General features: G+C 43.6%; 2 protein-coding genes across 5 annotated transcripts in view; both read left to right on the top strand.

Annotated features, from left to right (window-relative positions):
• Positions 1 to 2,153: 2,153 nt before the first annotated feature.
• PRXL2A (peroxiredoxin like 2A) lies at positions 2,154 to 12,241 on the top strand. Of its 3 annotated transcripts, none has more exons than XM_041474883.1 (6): positions 2,154 to 2,304; positions 8,057 to 8,236; positions 8,597 to 8,688; positions 10,568 to 10,708; positions 11,463 to 11,627; positions 11,760 to 12,241. In XM_041474883.1, the coding sequence occupies exons 2-6, from the start codon at positions 8,059 to 8,061 to the stop codon at positions 11,856 to 11,858; spliced, it is 675 nt and encodes a 224-aa protein (XP_041330817.1). In that variant the 5' UTR covers positions 2,154 to 2,304; positions 8,057 to 8,058; the 3' UTR covers positions 11,859 to 12,241. The 3 variants fall into 3 exon arrangements, with proteins under 3 accessions (XP_041330817.1, XP_041330827.1, XP_041330807.1); XM_041474893.1 differs by lacking the exon at positions 2,154 to 2,304 and adding an exon at positions 2,547 to 2,642; XM_041474873.1 differs by lacking the exon at positions 2,154 to 2,304 and adding an exon at positions 5,323 to 5,534.
• A 5,302-nt stretch (positions 12,242 to 17,543) lies between these two features.
• TSPAN14 (tetraspanin 14) overlaps positions 17,544 to 21,156 on the top strand; it is a 30,729-nt gene continuing 27,116 nt past the window's right edge. The window contains exon 1 of one of the 2 annotated variants that reach the window (XM_041474978.1): positions 17,544 to 17,588. The gene's annotated coding sequence lies outside the window, so the exon portion shown is untranslated. Of the gene's footprint in view, positions 17,589 to 17,983; positions 18,184 to 21,156 lie in introns of those variants that run through there. The other variant, XM_041474969.1, reaches the window with a different exon arrangement.

Below are 21,156 nucleotides of genomic sequence, written 5' to 3'. Positions count from 1 at the left end.
AATTTAATTAACTGATGTACATGCAGTATACAGACTGATTCTCCTCATTCACTGCTATAAAACTGAATTATGAAGGCAGGAAATGAAAGGCTGAATGTGTTTTTTAAGAACACTGTTCAAAACCTGGGAACTTGAAGATTAAATATTGCTGTCTCTTGCTTTGTGAAGTGTGTGTGATGTCTTAGAGAGTTTATTAGTCTCTTTTTTTAAGAGGAAAAAAATATAAATAACATGGGAATAGGTGCATGGAAAAATTTAAATATAATAGATCAATTTTAATATGATTTTATCAAGAGGAAAAACCAAAGAAGTCAAATTCTCATTTTCCTGCCAAAATTTCACTACTTTTCTGAAACAATGAAGGCAAAGATATTCCAATAGAGACAAGTAATTTTTGTTGCAACTCCACTTAATGCAATACAGTAGCTTTTCAAGGAAAGCAACTTTTCTGGAGGTGTGGGTAGGGAAGGTTAGATTCTGGTATTTTCATGACATCATATTCATTTGGATTCTGTGTCTATTAGATGTGTACATGCATTTAAAGGATTTTGCTGCTTTGTAAAGTAGGAGGCTATTCCTGGATGGAATCCAGATGTGTGGGCTCAGATTTTGCTGCATTTTTTGTAACATTTTTACAATAGGGACAAATGAAATCAGAAGCACTTCTGAGATGAACTGCCTGTTACTCTCGCCTGGTGTCTTGTCATGAACTCCTGCCCAGAGCAAAGAATAGATAGATATTTTCATTTTGTGATAAGTGGGGTTTTTTTTTCCTCCTCAGCAATATTGGCTACCTTAGAATTGTGATAGGCCAGCTGCCAGGCTGTTAGAGGTGTAATGTGCAGAAGTATCATTAAGAAAAAAGTTCATTTTGTGTACTTACCATGGAAACAAAAATAATGGAGCTGCCATTCTACCATTGCCAAATGTTGTCAGCTCAGTCCACAACTATAGTCAAATTCAGAAGAAAGGAATCTTGACAGCCTGCAGAAATTAGGGTTTTAATGATACAATGATGGCTGACAAAATTTGCCAATAATTTTTTTTGTTCATAATGTTTTTCTAAAGATTGCTGTGTCAGCATGGCTGATACCTCTATTTCAATGATGATTGAATTTAAAAAAAATGACACAGTCACTTCAGCATATTGTTTGGTGTTGACAGAGAACCAACTCACACTGATTAAAGAGAAAAAGCAGAGATATTGTTTAATGTATTTCCCAGAAAAAAAGCAGCCACAAATTCTTAATCCTTCCAAATGCTCCATCTCTTTCAGGCAGTCTGGTAATGCTGTTTCTGCTATGAGGTTTGCTTAGGTTATTTTTTTACTGCTGCTAAGACTTTAGTGCTTTTTATAATCCATTTTATTTCTAAAATAATGTGTGTAGATAAAAGTAAAACTACCACAATTTTGGGCAAAAATACTCAAAATATTATCCTTCAACTGTGTGAGCCCATGCCATTCTGACATGTGCAACGGTGCAATAGGCTGTCTTGTAGAACTTGCTATTCCATGTGGTTTACTGGCAGCACACCGCTCTGCTGCAGGAGCAGAGTGATAAGAAAAGAAAGGCCGTTTTGTCTAGTTGAGTTTGGAAAGTGGTGAAAAACAGTGAAACAGTGGTTGCTGGAATGTAGACATGCCAGTATCATCAAAAGGATTATGTTCATTCTCCTCAGCTACTGTTGTGTTACAGACCAGACTGTTCTGTCACTGCTACTACCTTTTGTTGTTGTTGTTGTTTGGGATTTTAGCTGCCAGGTTAACAGGAGATTTCAGGAAATAGTCCCAAGATAGTGAACACAAGTCCTCTTGAGTTTGTGGTTGGAGTGGTGCCCAATGACCACAAGCATCTGAAGAGCGTGTTTGTTAAACGATGTTGTGACATGTTATTGGCTGGCTTATCTGAGCAAGTATATTCTTGAATGCAATATATATGCAAACATTTTAAGTGCCCCATTAATCAGATTAGTTGAATGATAAGCTCACTACATTCTTGGACTCAGGTCGTTATGGGCTGGGTGCTTTTTTTGCCTTGCGTATTTAAGCACTGTATCCCATAACGTATTTAATTTCTTTCTTCGCTCAGGCAGAAGCTACAGTGGCCCCCGAGAGGGGACAATGGGTTCCGAGAGGGAACAGAAGGCTTTCATCCGTTCCAGCCGCTAACGGCGGGGCTAATCCCGCTGGCGCACCGGCGCACAGCCGCCGGGCCGGAGGGCACCGAGCGCGGCCGGCAGCGGGGCGTGCGCGGAGGGCGCCGGGGGCGGTGCCGGCGGCCGCGGCCCGGGAGCGGCGGCGCTGTGAGTGCGGGGCCGAGGGGCCGCCGTGCGGGTGCGGGGTGGGCGCTGGGCTGCGGTGGAGGTGCGGGCTGAGCGCGGGTGCGGGCCCGCGTGTGCGTGCGGCGCGTCGGGGATGGGCGGGAAGCGGCGCTGTGAGCGCGGGGCCGCAGAGTGGGCGTCCGGCGGGTGGGAGGGCCGCGGGTCCGCGTTGTGCCGGGCTGTCCCTCCCATGGGCTGACCCACGGAGGTGCGCTCTCCTTCCCGCTGGCCGGCGCGGGGAGGCGGCGGCGATTGCGGGCTGCTGAGCACCGAGGGGCGGCCGGGGACCCCCGCGGCTCTCGCCATCCCGAGCTGTCGAGGTTTGAAATCCTACACATGCCTGCCCTCGTGGTTTGACGTTTTGAGAGATCCCTGCTTGCTAGGCAAACTTATCCCCTGTGTGAGTAGGCGCAGCAGGATCCGCGAAGGACGCGGTGACTCCGTGCTTCGTTTCTCGTTTCATTCGTGATGTGCTGGTTGGGTCCTGGGTGCAATCGCTCCGCTCAGGAAATCCACCTTTGAGCTGCTCGAAGGACCAGCTTGGAGGTCTCCCAGCCTTTTCTTTTGTAACCATAGGGGCACTGTTCCCATCAGACCTGGCTCATAGCAGACAAGGGGAAACAAGGTTGTGTGGAAATTATTGTGCCCTGGGTGGGTATATGGCAATGTGTTACAGCCTCGCCCATGCATAGAGCCCCTCTGCCTTATGGGGTGGAGGTGAAATGTGTCCATTTTCTTGTGTCTTTGCTTTTATTGACGATTTTGCTGTTATAAATTGTATAGTGTGGGAAATGTTGAAGTTAAAATATAAGCAAGGCCTAAGAACCCATAAAGGTAGGAAAATCTTTATTTGAGCTTGAATCTGCAGGACTTAGAATTCTTGGATCTGCTGTGTGGGAACAGGAGGGATCACTTGCTGCCCAGCACCTGCTGTGCTTTCAGTAAATGCTGACTTGTATTATTAGTAGGTTTGTTCGTATTCCCTTTCCTCCACCACCTCTTCAGACCGACACAGAGTGCAGCTTTCCTGCTCTGCATCACCAGCAGACCAAGCTGTGAGTTCATCCTGTACTATCTTCAGATAGGTACTTTTTGCAGTTCTGTGCTCCATAAAATATCTCACATCTCCATGGTATCCATTCACTGACTCATCAGAGATCTGAATTTTTTCATACACAGTGTCTAGCTATCTGTTCCCTCTCAATACACCAAGAGAGCTGGAAGATTTCCAAAGCAGTGTGCCAGAGCTCTTTGCTCTCCCTTGCTCTAAAGAAAAGGCTTGTTGAGATGCTGGGTTTCTTTTAAACAGTCTAAAAATGGGGGTAACAACTCCTTTCAAAGGAAGGAGTATGGTTTGTTTGCTTGACACAGCAACTTTTTCTACAGCTACAGCCATGGAATTCAGTAATGAACCATGCCCAAATTGGGAAGAAACCTAAAAAGTTGATTGTTATTCTCGACACAATGTGTGGTTTGTTGGGGCTTTACAAAGCTAAAAAGAAAGGAAAATAATCCCTTGTGTTCTGAAAATTACAATTATGCCACAAGAAATGCTAGGAGGCTTCTCTGTGCATTGATTTTGGTGTTTACAGGCCAATTTAAGTTGGAAGAGTTCTCCTAGGTTTCTCCAGTCAGATCCCTGCTTCAAGCAGGGCTAAGTTTGAAGGTCTGTCAGGATGCTGTATTTTGCAATCCTTAATGGTATTTAAAGACTCATGAAATCTTGATGAGCATGTTACCAGGTTATTGTGAATTGTAAATTTTCTTTATAGAAGGTAGCTTACAAAGGTATTTGTAATCATGACTCATTTTGGGGGGGGAGGGAGGTGGGAAATGTCTCATAAAAAGCTCAGCTCAACTTGTTTGGGATACTCAAGTTCTGACAAAGCTCTGAAACATTTTTAGGCTTGATATGGAATGTCTTGGGGAAGCTGGAGTGGGAGAGGAAGGAAGAGCGAAGCAATGGTCAAAACCACTTTAGGCTATAGAGTATTTGCTAGTACAGTCCAACTTGCAAGACAGTTTTCTTTTTAGGAAAAGTATGTGAGGAAATCTGTTTGCTACTCTGAGTCTTACTGGCATCTTGAAAACAGAGGGACACAGCTGCAATGGGTCCTGTTTACACTTAAAATAAATGTTTAAGGATAGCTGAATGACAAGTTTTTCTTTGGTTGTGGGTGGGAGGGAAATGAGACATCTAGAAAACAACTTTTAACTGGTCTTGACAAAAGTGAAGACCATCTACTGGCACTGAAAACAGGATTAAGGTTATGCTTGTTTAAATTCTGGTTAACTGAGTACTGATAGTACTTAGTATGATAGGTCATAAAATAACTCACTGTTATTTTGTAGATCTCTTGTGGTCACCACAAAAACATACACACAAAAAGATGTTTTTTCTTTTTTCTTTGGCCTGTACTGTTTAAAGAGGAGTGTTCGTTCTTTTCTGGGAATTTTAACAGAGCTGAGAGTTGGAAGATCTGATAGTCCCAGAGAAAATAATGCTTTTTAGCAAAGGGATGTTGCCACTAAAGCAGGTAACTGACCGGTAGAAACACTGGGTTAATTCTCTGTAGAGGTACAGCCTTATACTAATATTTTTTTTTTCCTAATGTGCATTGTGATGACTTTTTAATTTTTTCCAGGGTTGTTTGTAATGTTTTGGCATACGGCGTGCATGTGTGAAGGGGTTAGATGTACAATACAGGGGAATATGTGATGGGGTTAGATGTAGAATAGGCTGAAGCCCAGGGAAAATGTTACTTGTGAAAATGCCCAGTTCTACAGAAGAGCGTGGCTCAGCATGCAGATTTAAAAGTTTTGTGCTGTGTTCCCAGCTTCAGAAAGGCTTTCTGCAACCCCTGTACCTACCCGCCCCATGAAAAGGCTAACCATGTGTTCGGTTAAAAAACAACCCAGGAGGTGGAACGATTAAGATCCCTTTAAATGAGTCTTGCCCTGGATTGGACAGCCGTGCTGGCTGTTGTCACTGCGGCGTGGCTGGGGCAGGCGCTGGCAGAGCCCGGTCCCGGAGAGGCGCAGGCTGCGGGCCGGCTCCTCCGCAGCCCTGCCCCAGCGCCCAGCAGCGCAGCCGGGCTCCCCTCCTTCCCTCCTGGGCTCCCCTCCTTCCCTCCTGGGCTCCCTCCCTCCCTCCTGCGCTCGCCTTCGGGGCGCTGCTGTTGGCCGAAGCTCAGCAGCCTGCATGGGTTCTGGTGAGTGCTGCACCCCTGTAGAGGCTTGCGGGATGCTCTCCTGTCTCCTCGCATGGATTATGGCTTGTAGGATGCTTTATTGTGTCGCCTTATTGGTGCTCGGTGTTTAAAATCCTGATCTGTCTGTATTTTAACATGGTGCGGCGGGGGGGAGGGTTGTGAAGTCCTTTTGAGCTTCAGATGTCCTTAATAAACAGCAGTTTACCAGAAATGGAGCTGCTAGTTGCAAATGCTCAGCTGTCTTCCAGTCAGTCTCGGCACTTGGGGTTCAATGACATGATGTATCAGGGCTCAGCCTGTCTCGTTAGCAAATGGTTTAATAATCCTGCCTGCTGCTTCCCATGCATATTTTTCAAAGTGGCTTATTATGGTGTTTGCTTAGCAGGGGAGGAATTTAGGTATCACCCTGTAGAGCTGCATTTTCCTTTTTCCTATTTATATAAATAGCAAAAAATTCCCATATTTGAATAACATTGGGGTTTTGGTCGCTGTGTGGAGAGTAACAAAGAGTCCAACTACACTTAATGATCTCCTGGATCAATAACTACTGATTGGAAGTTGACTTTTAGAGATGCTCTTCATGCTAATAAAAATGAAAAGCTATGTGAGAATTCTCATTAATCACTTTCCAGAAATTTTGTAACATTTTTGTACACAAATGATGTGCACAGGGGTTTAATAGTTGGGTTCCCCTCCACTGCCTTTAATATAAATTTAAAAAAAAAAAATTTAAATGGTCTCTGATGGGTCAGGATGGTCTCTGATAGGTGTCAGAGGCAGATATTAAAAAATGTCATTACAACATGACTTCATGTTTGAAAGAAGTATGTAAAGAAAGCAGATACAGTCAAGAAAGTTTTGCCTTGGTTAGAAATAAGTGGTGAAATAGGGTAGGATCTGTTCTCTTGTCTGCATGAGTTTGTGTAAACTGGCCTTGTTTCTTGCTCAGGATCATGGGTTGCTTACGTTTTTAGATACCATGGTACTGCCTCCCTTGAAACCAAGTGTGCTGTTAAAAGAACAATGTGATCTTTTTTTACTTTTTGTTTCCCAATGCTGCATTTGTTTATCAGTAGTATTCTGGAGCTGGGTTTAAGGATAGAAAGAGGTTTTGTCACCGAAAATTCCTGGCACAAAATTGAGGTGCTACTCCTAATTGTTTCTGAATTCTGGCAGCAGCTAGCTAAGGATGATGTGTATGTCTGGTTTATTAGCAGTCACAGTTCAAAAGAGTAATATTTTCTTAAATTTATTGAGGTGGGAACCTCACCCATACAAAAATATATACAGACAGCAGTATTTACCAAAATATTCTATCAGGAAATACATTTTTTGTGAAAAAAAATTTGATTCTCCATAATGTGTGAATGCAAATATGCAACCCTTGCAATGTAAGTGTACAGTGACTTCTTGTGCTGCCAAAACTCCAGTGACTCTTGTACCAGTTATTACCCAAAGCTGGATCTTGAACTTTGTCCATGAGGCAGGGCTGTTGCGATTTCCAGCATCCTCATTAACTGATACTGCCTCACTGGATGCCCTTTCCAGACTTGTGAAATACTTGCAAGGGTCAGGATTGGGCTGTGGAGGGTTTGTGGAAGGTGGTTAAACAAAATTACCTCCTAACTTGAGCCACCACAAGCAGGGTTTGTAGTTTAAGGCTGGAATATTTGTATGTGCTGGTTGCCATTGCAATGCTGTCAGTCCCAGGTGGTGTGTGTGAGCGCAGGCTGCTTGTTCCTGCTGTCCTTTCTGCTTCAGCAAGAGTGGCGGTGAGTTAGCATAGAGAAAGGTGCTGTCCCAGGCATGTTTGCAGTGTCTGATCACTGGGTAATAAAATAGTTGCAAGTCTACGTTTTTCTGTCTGCAGGCATGAGCTCCAAGTTTGGCTTTGTGCCTGCTTTGGTTCTCAGTGGGGAGCTGTAAGGAATGTGAAAGGTTACCAGTTATGATGAATCAGATATAGCAGGTTTAGATTTTTTTTCCCCAAGTCTTCTACAGTATATTTGTAAAGTTCACTGTTTAATATAGATTAGCTTGTGTAAAACATTTAATTTACAAATACTTCTCTTTTTTTTTTTTTTTTTTTTTTTTAAAAAAACTCCTTCCCATTTACAAATACTTCTCTTTTTTTTCTTTTTTTTTTGAAAGAAACTGCTGCCTTGCTGTAATAATTTTGATTACTGGCTAATGTACAGGTCATATTGTTAGAGGCTCTTTATTACACACATACACTTCAATCGTCTTTCTCCTCATTGCATCTGAGCAATGTTGATGTTTTTGTCTGGTGGCAGGGAAGGATAAGAACTTCTTGTCAATATCTAGTTTTGATGTGGGTCAGGCGCAGAACTGGAATGTAATCTCTATCTTTTAAAACTCCTTTCAGTACATTAATAAATATACAGATCACCGCCATTAAACCAAAAATACCTGCATGAGCTTTTAGTTGTTTTAATCCAATTCCTCATCCTCTAGCATCATTAATGTTCAGTGTCAGAGCTGTTTTTTCTTTCTCTTTCCAGAAATGTCCTTCCTCCCTGACTTGGGGGCCTTCACCATGGGCATGTGGTCTGTTGGCCTTGGAGCCATTGGTGCAGCTGTGACGGGGATCGTCCTTGCTAACACTGACTTGTTTTTGTCCAAGCCAGAAAAGGCTACATTGGAGTTTTTAGAGGAGATAGAGCTCAAGACTTTGGGATCAGGTAAGATTCTGGCTATTTCAGACCACATTCTTCGATAATTGGACTTTTATAAGAACCTTTCTAAGGCCAGGGTTGGCAGCAGTTTTCTTAGTCTTTCCTATCTGTGACATGTCCTTGATATTCAACACTTGTGGTGAAGGAAATAACAACCAAAACAGTTATTTCTGGATGAAACCAGACACACTTCTAAAAATCAATAACGCAATAATCTCCTCTTATACCTATAGAATTTTTTTTCTGTTAGAACTGTATTTGAACGTGGAATTCTCTGCAGTGCTTTGTGTTGGCCCATAAGGTATTAATTGTTATAAACAAGAGTGACTGATGTGATTGTTGGTGTTGTTTCTCCTGTACAAACAGAACGAAGGACATTCAAAGCAGGTGAACTGTGGAAGGAGAATGGTGCAGTGATCATGGCTGTACGAAGACCTGGATGATTTTTGTGCAGAGAGGTACTTGCTGGGCTTGGGGATTAATTAAGAAGAGTTGAGGTCTGCTTGCATAGATAGTCTGTAAATAAAGGGAGGGGATGAAGAGCACAGTCATCAAATACATCTGAAAGGCTTTGTTTCATGGTCACCAGCTCCCACCATACTTGGTTTCCTTTGCAGCTGGTTTGTATGGTCCAGGTCCTGAGCTTTTTCCTTCTGAAGGTGATGGTTACATGATTTTACATCTGCCAGGGACCTAGCCCATGGTAATTAGAAAGGGAGATTGCACAAGATTCAGTTGGTAATGAGTCTTATGAGCTATTTTTATAAATGTAGTCCAAAATAAGTCTCTGTGAGCCAGGTAGTGTCTGGTCAAATACAGCCCAAGTCTGGATTGGCAAAAAGCCATCAGATAAAGCTCATCTGCAAAAAAAAAAAAGGTTTGTGTAGAGGGAGTACCTCTTGGTTCTGGGTGCTAAATGTGAGACAGGAAGGTACAGACTCTGAAGATAAGGAGTTTCAGTTCCATAACAAGGTGGGCTGGAAAACAAATTTTGATCCTTAATTTGACATTAGGCTCCTTGGGTGGAGCTCCTTGGAAGCAGACACCTAAAACACAATTTGAATGTACCCAGTGCCTGGGGACAGCCATAGCTTGCACCTTGGACATTATGTTTCTCATAGCTATGGGGAAAAATTGTTATTATGTTGTTACTCACTGCTCTGTAACATGGAGTAATTAATATTGTAACCTCTTCATTAAGTCATCTGCTCCCATTGGTAGTAACTGCTTAAATACATGTAGAATTCATGGAAGGTTCAAGTGCTTTGCCCTTTGAACAGCTGTAGTGTAGGTGGGGGAGAATACACTTGGGTGCCTGACTGTAACTTCCACACACAGTCAGTCAGGAATCCCAGAGTGATTTTTTATTATTAGCAGTAGTAGTATTACTGAAAGTTTCAAATTTGCCTGTCTGTTTATCCCTATCTGTTTGCTCCTTGGTACTCAGTGAATTCTAGGTGTCCTGCTAGGCTTTCAGTTAAGGTATTTCAGTTAGGTGACTGAGAGTGATCATGTAAACTGTGTCCATGTTTTTAAAGTGTGGAGTTGATTTTTTATGTGGGAATTCTGTCCACTAAAAATTACCTTTCTCCATGGGAGGTAGGAAACATATTTTCAGTGCACACTCTGATCAGTTCAAAACCTCAGGGTTCTTTGTACAAACTGTGTGAATTTGGATTCCTTTAGGAGAAGAAAAATCCCACCAGATGAGTGGTGACACGTTACACTCTTACACACCAGAAAAAGCAGCTTTGCTTCTGGGACACTGAAAGTCTATTAAGAAAGTCCCTGATTTTTTTTTTTTTTTTTTTTTTTTTTTTTTTTTTTTTTTTTTTTTTTTTTTTTTTTTTCTGGGGGAATTAGCAGAGTGGGTCTTCATTACTTACTGTAAACTTATGTAGCCTGCTTCTGCACAGAACCCTCAAAATACTTTGCAGAAGGACTGATAATGATAGATGTCACCTTGGAAAAAAGGATTGAAAATTCCGAAAAAGTTAAGTGATGTGCAGAGATTATATTTCCACCACTCTCAAATACTTCAGAAGATAATTGAAGCCCTGTTATAGGCAAAGTATCTCTACAGCTTTAAATTAAAAGTATGTTTTATCCAGTGCATGCTTAGAAGAATCTGCTCCCTCCATATTTAACAAAGAAAAATTGTAGTAAATCAGATGAAGAGCTGCCTAGGAGTACAACTAGCTTAAATGTTACAGGTCTGTTTCTGGCTTGTGCCTCAAGCTGGAAGCTGTGTGTTTCTGATGGTCTTGAAATTCAAGGTGAAGCTTTCCTACCTCTATTTATTGACTGAAATGTTTGGGGTTTTTTTCCTTTATTTAGGAGGCTTCCGAGCTCTCCTCTCTGAAACCCCAGCTGTCCAAGCTGGGTGTCCCTCTCTATGCTGTTGTGAAAGAGAAGATAGGGACTGAAGTGGAGGATTTTCAGCATTACTTCAAAGGAGAAATCTTTCTGGATCAAAAGGTATAGTGAAGTTTGTGTTCTCCTTTTGTTTAAAAACAAATCTATGAATGCCCTGTTTGAGGAGCTTGTATAAATAAGTAGAATGTAGTCTGATTGAAACAGGATTTAGTAGCACTGTAGTTTAAGAAGGTAATTGGCTTTGTTTTTCTATATTTACACATCCTGCTGAGCTTAGAAACTGTGGTGTAGCAATGCACTGATAAGGTGCTGTTGCTGGATTATTCCTCCCCTTTAGCAGGTAAACAATATGGCCTGTTAATATTTATTATTTTCTTTCACTGGCTGTGTTTATGATGTGTGAATCAAGGTTTGAAGGTGACACATGTAATTAATTCATGATGTACAGGCCAGATTGCAGTGATATGGCCTGTTCCAGTACACTGGCACGTGCTGGATTGCCAGTCTCATGTCCTACAGAACCACCGCCCTGCTTTCTCCCTAAACCAGGAGACACATTTAAAAGTCATTTGGGTTCTGAAGAAAAAAGAATATGTAATACTGAAATTCTACTAGATGATCCTTTTATTTTCTCTCTCCCCTCTGCCTGTGTGAAAGAATCAGGCTGAATTAAAAAAAAACAAAAAACCCAACAACCAACCAACCAAAAAAATATGTTTATCACAAAGCACTGCTGTTGTCAGCAATAGGGATGTAGGTGTACATGGGGCTTAAATACTTGTGGATGAGCTTAAAATCCACATGAATGAAAAGTCTTTTCCCTTTGTTTGCTGACATATTTTCTGTTCCCCTGCAGAAAGGCTTTTATGGTCCACGCAGACGAAAAATGATGTTGTCAGGCTTCTTCCGCCTGGGAGTTTGGCAAAATTTCTTCCGTGCTTGGAGAAGTGGATATAGTGGAAATCTGGAAGGAGAAGGATTCACCCTGGGAGGTGTATATGTGATTGGGGCAGGAAGACAGGTATTGCAGGCCATCTAGGAGGCTTTTTTGTCTCGTATAAGATCAGAAGTTTGTTTCCTGGAATTGTTTGGTTGGGCAGTGGATCTTTTGCAGGGAGACATGTCTGAATTTCTGTCTTGTGTCTTTGACTAGGGTGTTTTACTGGAGCATCGTGAGAAAGAATTTGGAGACAAAGTCAGCCTTCCATCTGTCCTTGAAGCTGCTGAGAAGATAAAACCACAAGCTTCATAAGTGGAAAAACAGTTGCACATGTTTCTGATTAGAGCTTGAAATGTAGAACGTATCCATGTTTTGAATGTGTGGTGTAATTGCTTAACTATCTAGTGATCAAAGCACAAGAAAGGTTCTCTATTCAAACATAGAAAATGATGAAAATCCTCTTGGGTTGTTTTTGGTTCCCTTGCAGCCTTCCAGGTGGTCAGGATTTCAACTGGTCCTTTGTATCTGACTGTATTAATGAAAGGCTGGGTCTAAAATCTGACCTAGCCTAGATGTTTACAGTCAGAGACAGTCGGTTGAAAACCTGTCTACCTAGGGAAACAAAACTCTTCTGAGGCTGCAGTAATGGAGTACCAGCTGAGGGGAAAATATAATAAAACTTTACATAAATGAAATGCCTTTGGGTTTTGCTTTTTCATTAACATGTAAATATCATCTATATCTGTGTTTCTAGAAGACTACACCCTGTCAGTCTAATTCTGAGATTTTGCATTCAACACATGCCAATATGTCTGCACGGTGAATTTCTTGTTAGTTCACTACTGGTTCTAGATCTTCTAAGTCCACGTGATTCCCTGAAAGGAAGATAATTGTGGCTTGAGGGCAAGTTCCTTTTTGTACTTAAGATTATTTTTAAAAAATTTGCATCCTTATGGATGAAATTCTGACTTTTTTTTCTTAGTATTTATGTCCAGGTAAAACTAATTTTAGCAAAAAAAAATTCATGTGCTCTTCAGAGTCTGTTCTTCACAGTTCCCAGAAACAGCACACTAGCAGTGAGAATTTTGAGTGATTCATGTTTCATTTGGAAACTAAATGGAAATTGGACTCACATATGCTACTATCAGCTGAAACTTGGGGATGAAGGAAAGAACAGGATTTGAAGAGTACAGCAGCAAATTGACTCTGTGATATGGACTTTGTCTTTAAAGGCTCTCCTTGGAGCCGTGGACAGGTGCAGAGAACCATGAAATAAAGAATTGTGCCTGAGGGATTCTTTTCCTGGGTTTTACTGCTGCAAGGCAGTACTGGCATGGTGTGCTGACACAAGACCCCTAAAAAGTTCAAAGCATTGTGTAAGTGTCCACTTGTCTGCAGTCACCATACGGATACTTGGGAGTGCAAGGGGCAGGGAGCACAAGAGGTGCCAAAAGCAGTGGGTGTGAGCTATGGATGCAAAAGGCTGTGAATAACAAAGATCTTACAGCAGGAGTATTCTGGATTGTGGCTTCTGTGGAGTTCTGAGTTTTCTTTCTCCTGGGAAATAGAAAGCTTTGCCATTTGCAGAGAATTGGTCTTGCACAAAGACCAGCAAAGGAGGTACTGATCCTAGACCTGCGTTTCAGGCCTTGTCCCAAGGGCTGTTTGTGCATTTCACATAAACATGAAATGTGAAAGGCATAAACAGTCCTTGGAGAATGGGATGGAAGCCAGATAAATTCCTAGAAACTGAAGATAAAGTGAAGTGCCTGTAGAACCTGCTGAATCTGGAAAGTATCTCCTTACAATTTTGTGTACAGGCAACAGAATTCCACCCACTCTGTCAGAGCTGGCTGCCCAGCCAGACTGCAGGGAGCCTTAGGTGATGACAAGGATGCCATGGGGCTGCAGCCCTGCTCTCAGCCCCCCCAAGGGGAGTGGAAACAGAAGCAGGAAGCTATGCTGTCCAGCATTTGGAAGAATAATGGCTGTCAAACATATAAATCACTAACACTACAGCATGCTGAAGCGTTCCTGTAACGTAAAAACATTTTTAGAAAGAGCCATGAAGGCTTTTTAAGTTTATTAAAGTATTCATGGAAACTGAAAGTTCTCTGCTTTGGCAGATTCTCCAGAGGGTTATATACAGAAACCACATCAGACTGAGGTCTTTTCCTGCTCTAAACAGCGTTATTTCCCATTAACAGTTAGTGCACTTCTTGATTTGAAAGTTATATAAGCTTATGCGCATTTTAAAGTTTTCTAACCCTGTCTTTCAAAAATCAAGTAAAAATCTAGAGCCCTAGAAGGTCAAAATGACATTTGAAATTGTTCTGAAAAATTATCTATAAATCTGATTTTTTTTTTGTTTTCTAACCCTGTTTTTCAAAAATCAAGTAAAAATCTGGAGCCCTAGACGGTCAAAATGACATTTGAAATCGTTCTGAAAAAATTATCTATAAATCTGATTTTTTTTTTCAAGCCAACCTTGAGATTACTTGGAGTTGACTCATCCTTTCTGAGCCCCACATTGACAAAATAAAAATGGGAAGGATAGAAAATAGGTGGTACACAGGAGCTAGGAACAGATAATTACCATTGGCAATGGGCTAAACCAAATAACTAAAATTAGAGCAACATAGTAAAGGAGGAACAAATTACATCTAAGTGAATTTCCAATACTGCAGACTGAATTTAGAATGTCCACTGACAAAAAAAAAAAATTACAGTTGTTGATTTTGTTGTGCTAACAGCTACCTCTGCTGGCCCAGTTCCTTGTATACATTTAATGTTTTGATTTTTTTTTTTCTTTTAACATGGCATGTACCCAAAATCTAAATCACTTCTCAGCACATCAAACATCACATCATACTTTAACACTCAGCTAGTTTCTGGAAACTAATAACTAAAAGTTTGTTATTCTGAGATGTGCATTTTGCACCCATGCAGAATGATAATCTATTTATTTTCATCTTTAAGGTTGAAGATGGGTCAGGTCAGTACAAAAGTGCACAAAGTGCAAGGGTAGGGCTTGAGAAACACAATTCTGCTGTAGTAATTTTTTTTCAATCAACTTTTCCTTGTTTGTCAGCTCATTTATCTTCAGCACATAACTGGGGTTAATGAAAATATTTCATTAATGAAAATGCTGTGAAGTCATTGATGTGGGTGTAATATAGGAAAGTGCTTTTTATTTGAACTTTAGGCATCCCCAATTGCGTTTTTTTTTTTTTTTTTTTGCAGTGTCCTTTTAGGGCCATTAGAAAGATTGTCTGCCCCAGAGGGTGTTTTTGGACCTGCGTCTTTGCTTCCCCGTGCGCGTTATCTGTTCCGCGCTGTCAAACTGCCTGTCCTTGGTGCCATTCGCGAATATCCACAACGAGACGGGAATGCCAAGGGATCCCTGACATTTTTCTCATGCGTTTCCTGTGATGCACTGTGGTAGGAAAAAAAAAAAAGAAAAAAGGCAAGTTTGTCTCCGAGCCGCTGGATGTCACTGCTCGCCAGCCGAAGTGCAGGTGAGCGGTGAGCCCGAGGGGTTTTCTGCAGCAGAAAATGCGCTAAGCAGGTTCCAGGAGCAGACCGCTGTCGGGTCCGATTCGGCTGGAAGAAAGCTGTTGGAAGAGCCATCTATTCCTTCGATCTTTTCACTTGTATGGACGTTTTCCTTTCAAGAAGAAACTTGGAGGAAGGATGCACTGTACTGACGGACACAGTCTGTGGTATATAGAGATTTCTGAGTGGAGGGAATAAATTATTAACAGACTCACTGCGATACTTACAACATTTAACCTAGTGCGTTTTTGTGGTACTAATTTCCTGTCCTGCCGGGGTGTGCCTTTGTCGCACGGGCTGTCCGGGGCCGATCGAGGGGACCCGAGCAGAGAGGGGCGACAGCAGCTGCTAACAGCAGGGGGAGGCGGGGAAACGCTGTGGCGCTGAGGACAAACTCAAATCACTGATTCAGCCTCGAATTTTATTGGGTGTCTGACCAGTTCCATCCTAATTTATTATTCTTCTGATCGATCTCGAACGTGGCTTTCCCTAAAATGTTTCTGCTTTCTCTTTTAGATCCAGCTACTGATTTCTTTGCATTTTGAAGTTGCTTACGGTCTCTGAGTAGTTTCTGTGGGCTTTGTTTCCTTGCACTGCCCTCTCTCTTAACCTCATAATAATCAAAACCACATGACAATTCCAACTGTAAGTCTGATTTCTGGATGCCTCCCTCCATAAATAGACTTTTTTTTTTTTACACTGGAAAATGGTATTTGGTGATAACGTTGAACATACACAGTGGTGAACAGCTCTGGTCAGGCCATTTTCCACCAGATATTCCTCATGAAGATTTTATTTATTTTAGAAAACGTTTTATAGTAGTCAGAGGAAAACAACATTAACAAAACATACATGAACATTGGCGTGCACATATTCACTTTAAAAAAATCAGCTTTCCTATTTTCATTCCTGCAGGATTATTACATGTCTTACTGCTGAGGTGACTGTCTTTTAAAAGTGTTCCAATTTGCCGTAGCACTTAGTTAATGGCTTCTGTGATGGATGAGATTTTTACTCCAATTTTCTTGGCAACACAGTGAAGTACTGTGCAGAGATAATGTCAAAGGCAAATAAATGGGACACGGAGATGCTGTTCGAACCAGCTCCATGCTCACAGTGAACACAGTCAATTCAACTATGCTGTGAACTGCTAACACTAACCATTTTACAAATAGTAAATTGCAAGAGAACCTACATGGTTGTGTTCACCTTATTTTATCAACAAATGCCCTTCCTAATTCCACAATCCTTACATCCTAAAGCTGCTGAATTTCCCTGAAATTTCCCATTTTCCCCATTGAATCTTAGAAGTTACTATTGCACCATCTTCCTATGTCTTACAGAATCAGCATACTAGAGCTTTCTGCCTTGGCTCTGGACTTTCTGGAGACGTGATTCAGTGCTCTGTAAGATTACTTCAGTACTTCTGAGACGAAGAAAGGATGTCTTCTAGTTCTTCTTGCCATCTGATAATCCAGTGACCTTTCCGAGCTCCCCTTCCCCTCTTAGATTCTGCTCAAAATTCAGGTAGTTGTTAGCATCTTCTGTCATCTTTAACACAGCTAACACCTTTAACTTCAGTTCAGTTTTGCTTTGGTTTCTAAGAAGGCTGGAGCAAGCTTGGGGGAGGCTGGGAAATAGTCCCCCTCCCTTTAAAAAACCCAGCAACAAACAAAACCCCAAACCAAACCCAACCCCCCATTTATTTAAATAACCGCCTGTGGGAAATGAGAAGGAATCTTGATCATGTGAGAGGCGAGTGGGTGACACGCTGGTGTGTATTGCTTTGTCGGACAACAGAAGGGGTTGGCTGAGGGGAACTGTGTATTTACTGTTAATTCTAGCCGGTTTTTGGTTGTCAGCTTTGATGAGTGGAGAATTAGCACACTAGAGAAATGCTAAGCTTGCACCATTTGATTGCTCAACAGATCCTTTCGCTTCAGTGCGATTGCTGCTGTCTTTGTGAGCGGGCTGGTTCCTGACTCGGGGGAATAAGGAATTCCTCAAAGTCCAAGGGCTGCAGCAGGTGAAGAAAGTGTAGACACCGTGAGGCAGCCTGTAAGAACGCGCGTGGTGCTGCACTACCTCCCCTGGCCTTGCCTTCCTGCCACGAGTGTATTTTCATAGTTAGAGAAGCACTGAAGACATTCGTTTTGCTTTATAGATGAGGACGGGAATGAAGGTGACAAATGTTTCCTGTGTCAAGAGAGATCACAAGGTGTGGAAAGGGAGCAGAAGGGGAGCGTGGAGGTGGGAGCCCAGCGGGCCGGCAGGGGCGCATTCGCACCTGCCAGGCGGCGGCTGCCTCAGGTGGGAGCCATCACTCGCTAACGACGCGGCTCGGAGCAGCCCGGCCCTCCCTTCCCCTCCCGCCTCTCTTCTCAGCGTCTCGCTCGGGAGTGTAAAAGCCCTGGGACGCCCGAAGACTCAAAATACTCTTCGGCGTCATTTTATTTCATGCCTTTCCTGCGCCTTCCGGCTCTCCAGGTAGGCTCGACCGTGCCTTCAGTACAGCTCAGCATGTGCTGTCTCTGACACGCTGGTTCACGCTCCGGAGCCCTGCGGGGTAAGAGGCGCGGCCCAGGGCCGGGCTGGGCTGGGTGAGCCCCGTACGCGGGGCCGGGGCGGGGGCGCAGCCGCCGGGCCACGGAACGAGCCCGAGGTAACAAAGCCGCGGGCCGCGCTCCAGGGCTGAGGGCCGGGCCCGCCAGGGCCGGGGGCGCTCGGGGGGAACGCCTGCCAGGGAGTCACAGCGGGCGAAGCCGGCGGGAGCCGCGGGGTCCGGAGGCAGAGCCGCGCTTCCTGCACGCCCCCTTTGTGTGGAGCACGGCGGCGCGCGGAGCGGGCGTGGCCCCGACATTCGTTTCCGCGCTGCTCGGCCCGGCGGGAGAGCGGCGGGGCGGCTCGGCACAAGGGCACGCCCGGCGGCACGCCCGGCGCTCCGGCCGAGCTGACGCGGGGAGGAGGCTCCGGCAGCGCCGCCGTGTCCATGGACTAGCCGAGGCAGCGGAGGGACCTACGCCGACCGCCGCCTCGCCCTCCGCCCAGCTCGGCGAAACTTAGCGAGCAGGCTGCTGCCCCGGTGAGTCCCGGCCCGGCCCGGGCACCCGCCCGCCGTCTGCCCCGGAGTGCCCCTCGCTCTCTCCGGCTTGAAACGGCCGTGTTTCTGCCCCCTGTCCCCGGAGCAGCGTGTGCTCCGGAGCAGCTCCCGGCTGCCCGAGTTTCCCGGCAGCGCGGGGCTGTGGCGAGCCCCTGCCATTGTCCTTGTCCATTAAAGGAAGCCGGAGAGGCCGGGTGAGGCTTCCTCTGGGAGCTGGCGCTAGCTTGTTTCGTTGAGGTGCCACGAGGGAGAAAAATAGTAATAATAAAAAAATTACAGTAAGAGAAAAGGCCTTTCGGAGTGCTGCAGCCAGAGTTTGCCCGCTCCGTTCTCCGCCCCGGCTGCTGCCAGAGCCTGCCCTGAGCCCCGGCTGTGTAGAGGGAGACACGGCGCAGTGGGTGTAAGGATCGAGGCCCGTAACTTAATTTTTAAAATATTTTCATTTTAATTGTCTGTCGGCTGTGGTAGTGAGCGACCTCGCTGGCACCCTTTCAGCCTCCTGCCGTAACAGGCCCGACCGTGGGGCGCGGGGTACCAGAGGTGATGCTCCATGGTCAGTTCTGTTTTGGCTCTTGCTTTATCTTCCGTGCTCTATGTAGATTTAGCATTTTGAGACGTTCTGAATTAAAAAAAAAAAACAAACAAACAAACAAAAAAACCCCAAGAAACTTCACAAAGAAACCTATCCCATGGTGTAAAAGAAGCTACTTGTTTGGGTGCTTTTTCCTTTCTTTGGTGGATCTTCCAAGGAGGTGGTGGTGGAGGCATGAAGGATATTTTAAAATAACTGGCAGGACAAAATTCTTCCAGCACTGCTTTTTAGTTTGGTTGGGTTTTTGTTTGTTTGCTACAGTGGCCTAAGCCTTGTGACCTAGAACTCTGAGTAAAATGGAAGGAGAGCAGTTCCTAGAGAATGGAAGCACAGGGTGTGTGTCGTTCATAAGTGCTCTCTGGTGAGATGATCCATCTCTTTTCTGGCTGTCTCCAGCAGGAAGTAAGGCATCAGTACTGAGATGCTTTATACCCACAATAAGTGTGTGAAATTTGTCATACTTTTGGTGTGGAAGGTTTAGGTGCGGAAGAGAAGAGATCGGGTGGGAATTCAAGTCTAGTCATTGGTGTGAAGTAGGAGCGAGCTGTGGTGAAAACTGCTTTGCAGCTTTTGATTTGGTTTGTGTGTTTGGGATTTTTTAAGAGGAATTCAGCAGACTTGTGTAGGTAGAATGGTGTTCTTTATCCTTTGGTTGATGACACTGGAAGAAAGCACATTAAGGGTGTGATCTATATCCTTTTAGCTCTGTTCTTGGAGGATGGAATATAGTGTTGTTGCCTGTTGTCAGAAGGTTGTCCTGTTCAAAACTATAATGCCACTGAAACAGGAATTCTCCTGTTTCTTTCCAAAAGTTTGTGTGTTTATATTGAAGAAACAATGTAAGTTATAAGTAAAAACAAGTAAGTTACACAGTTGATATTTTGTTTCATGTTTGTTGATCTTGTTCCTAGGTGGACTTGCTGAAGGCGCAGTCAGGGTCTAAATCACAGTCATGGAAAGCCGATTTTCTGGGTGGTGTGTGCTCTGTGTGATTATTTTTTTTTAGTGTAAGTCGATCCACTTAGCTTCCTTTGTAGCTCCCTTTGTGTTGTAGCATTATCTCCAGTCCCCGAATCAGGAGAAAACTCATTTAAGTCTTGTTCTTGTTTCTGGGCACAGGCTTTGTCTGACATTTAGTGCATGGTAGATAAACTAATCTTACTGTTTCCTGTTTAAAGCCTCTTTCCTGTCCTTCCTGCCTCCTTGTGGGGAGCAGGAGGGTGGCAGAAACGAAGGAAAAAGTGTGATCTTTTACTAGGAGCAGTGTCTTCGCATGGGTGGCATACCTAACAGGAGTGCAAGGGGGTGTGTTCTGGGCTGCCTTTTACTGGCGTTACGCCTTGTAGTACTTAATGAAAGGACCATAAAAAGCCCTTGCTCTGAGCCCTAAGATGCTGTTTAATTGGGATACTTTCCTTGGTGTTGAAGGCATAACTTTTTGCTCTTGGGTGTAGCAAGAAAATTGTTGACATGGTGTCTTATGAGTTTGGTTATATCTGGATGAGGAATGAGTTTGTTGTATGTTTCTAATGAATAACTGAGGAATAGTGGATTGTTTTGAGGCTGACCTCTGATTTTCTTAGAGGGTATTTTTATTTAGTTTATGAAACTTTAGTGGGTGGCTGCTAATGTGCCATTACCTGTAAATGGATGTTTGGAAAAAAGAGGAATTTTTCTGCTGACGAATTCTCTTAGTCTATCAAGATTCTCATTGTGGGTTAGGTGTGGCACAGTTTGAGCACTGATAGGTGTGAATAAATTAAACGCTGGTTTCCATCTCCCCGTGTTGGTTCAGAATTCTCATTGGGGTGTGTGTAAGGGGAAGTGGAGTTCACAGAGCGATTGTCAAAACTGTTCCACAGATCTTCCCTTTATTTTTTTGCTTTTACAAAAAGTTTCACCTGGGTGGGGTATGGAAAAATCTGTGGACTTAGGACACACTTCACTAGTGAGCTCTCTGTGCCACGTTGCTTTGCATTGTGGCTTCCTGTGTCAAAACTTCCTGTTTTTTGGTTGAACAGACTTTCACACTTTGCCACCTGTGGTACATTTTTAAGGCTAAGAGGGATGCAATTCACAAAATCCATGAATGTGCTGTGGTTTGAATTTTGCTTCAAGCTGAAGTAGCTCAGATAAAGTAAATTAGAGCATCAAACAGTAAATGGTGCGGGCTGTTACTAAAGGGGAATTAAACAGAAGTTATTTCTAGATGCAGAGGTTGTATTCTAGATCCAAAGGAGGGTCGTGTGTCTTCCTCTCTGGTATTGCCCAGTCCTAAAGTCTTTGGCTCTTCCAAAACTCTGCTTAGTGGCTTGGGTGGAGCTACTGATGCTGCTTTCAGCCCCTGGAACAGGATTCTTCTC

Source organism: Pyrgilauda ruficollis, unplaced genomic scaffold, assembly GCF_017590135.1.
Source record: "Pyrgilauda ruficollis isolate IOZ18807 unplaced genomic scaffold, ASM1759013v1 scaffold11, whole genome shotgun sequence".
Classification (NCBI taxonomy): domain Eukaryota; kingdom Metazoa; phylum Chordata; class Aves; order Passeriformes; family Passeridae; genus Pyrgilauda; species Pyrgilauda ruficollis.
This window is presented reverse-complemented; position numbering and strand designations above follow the sequence as displayed.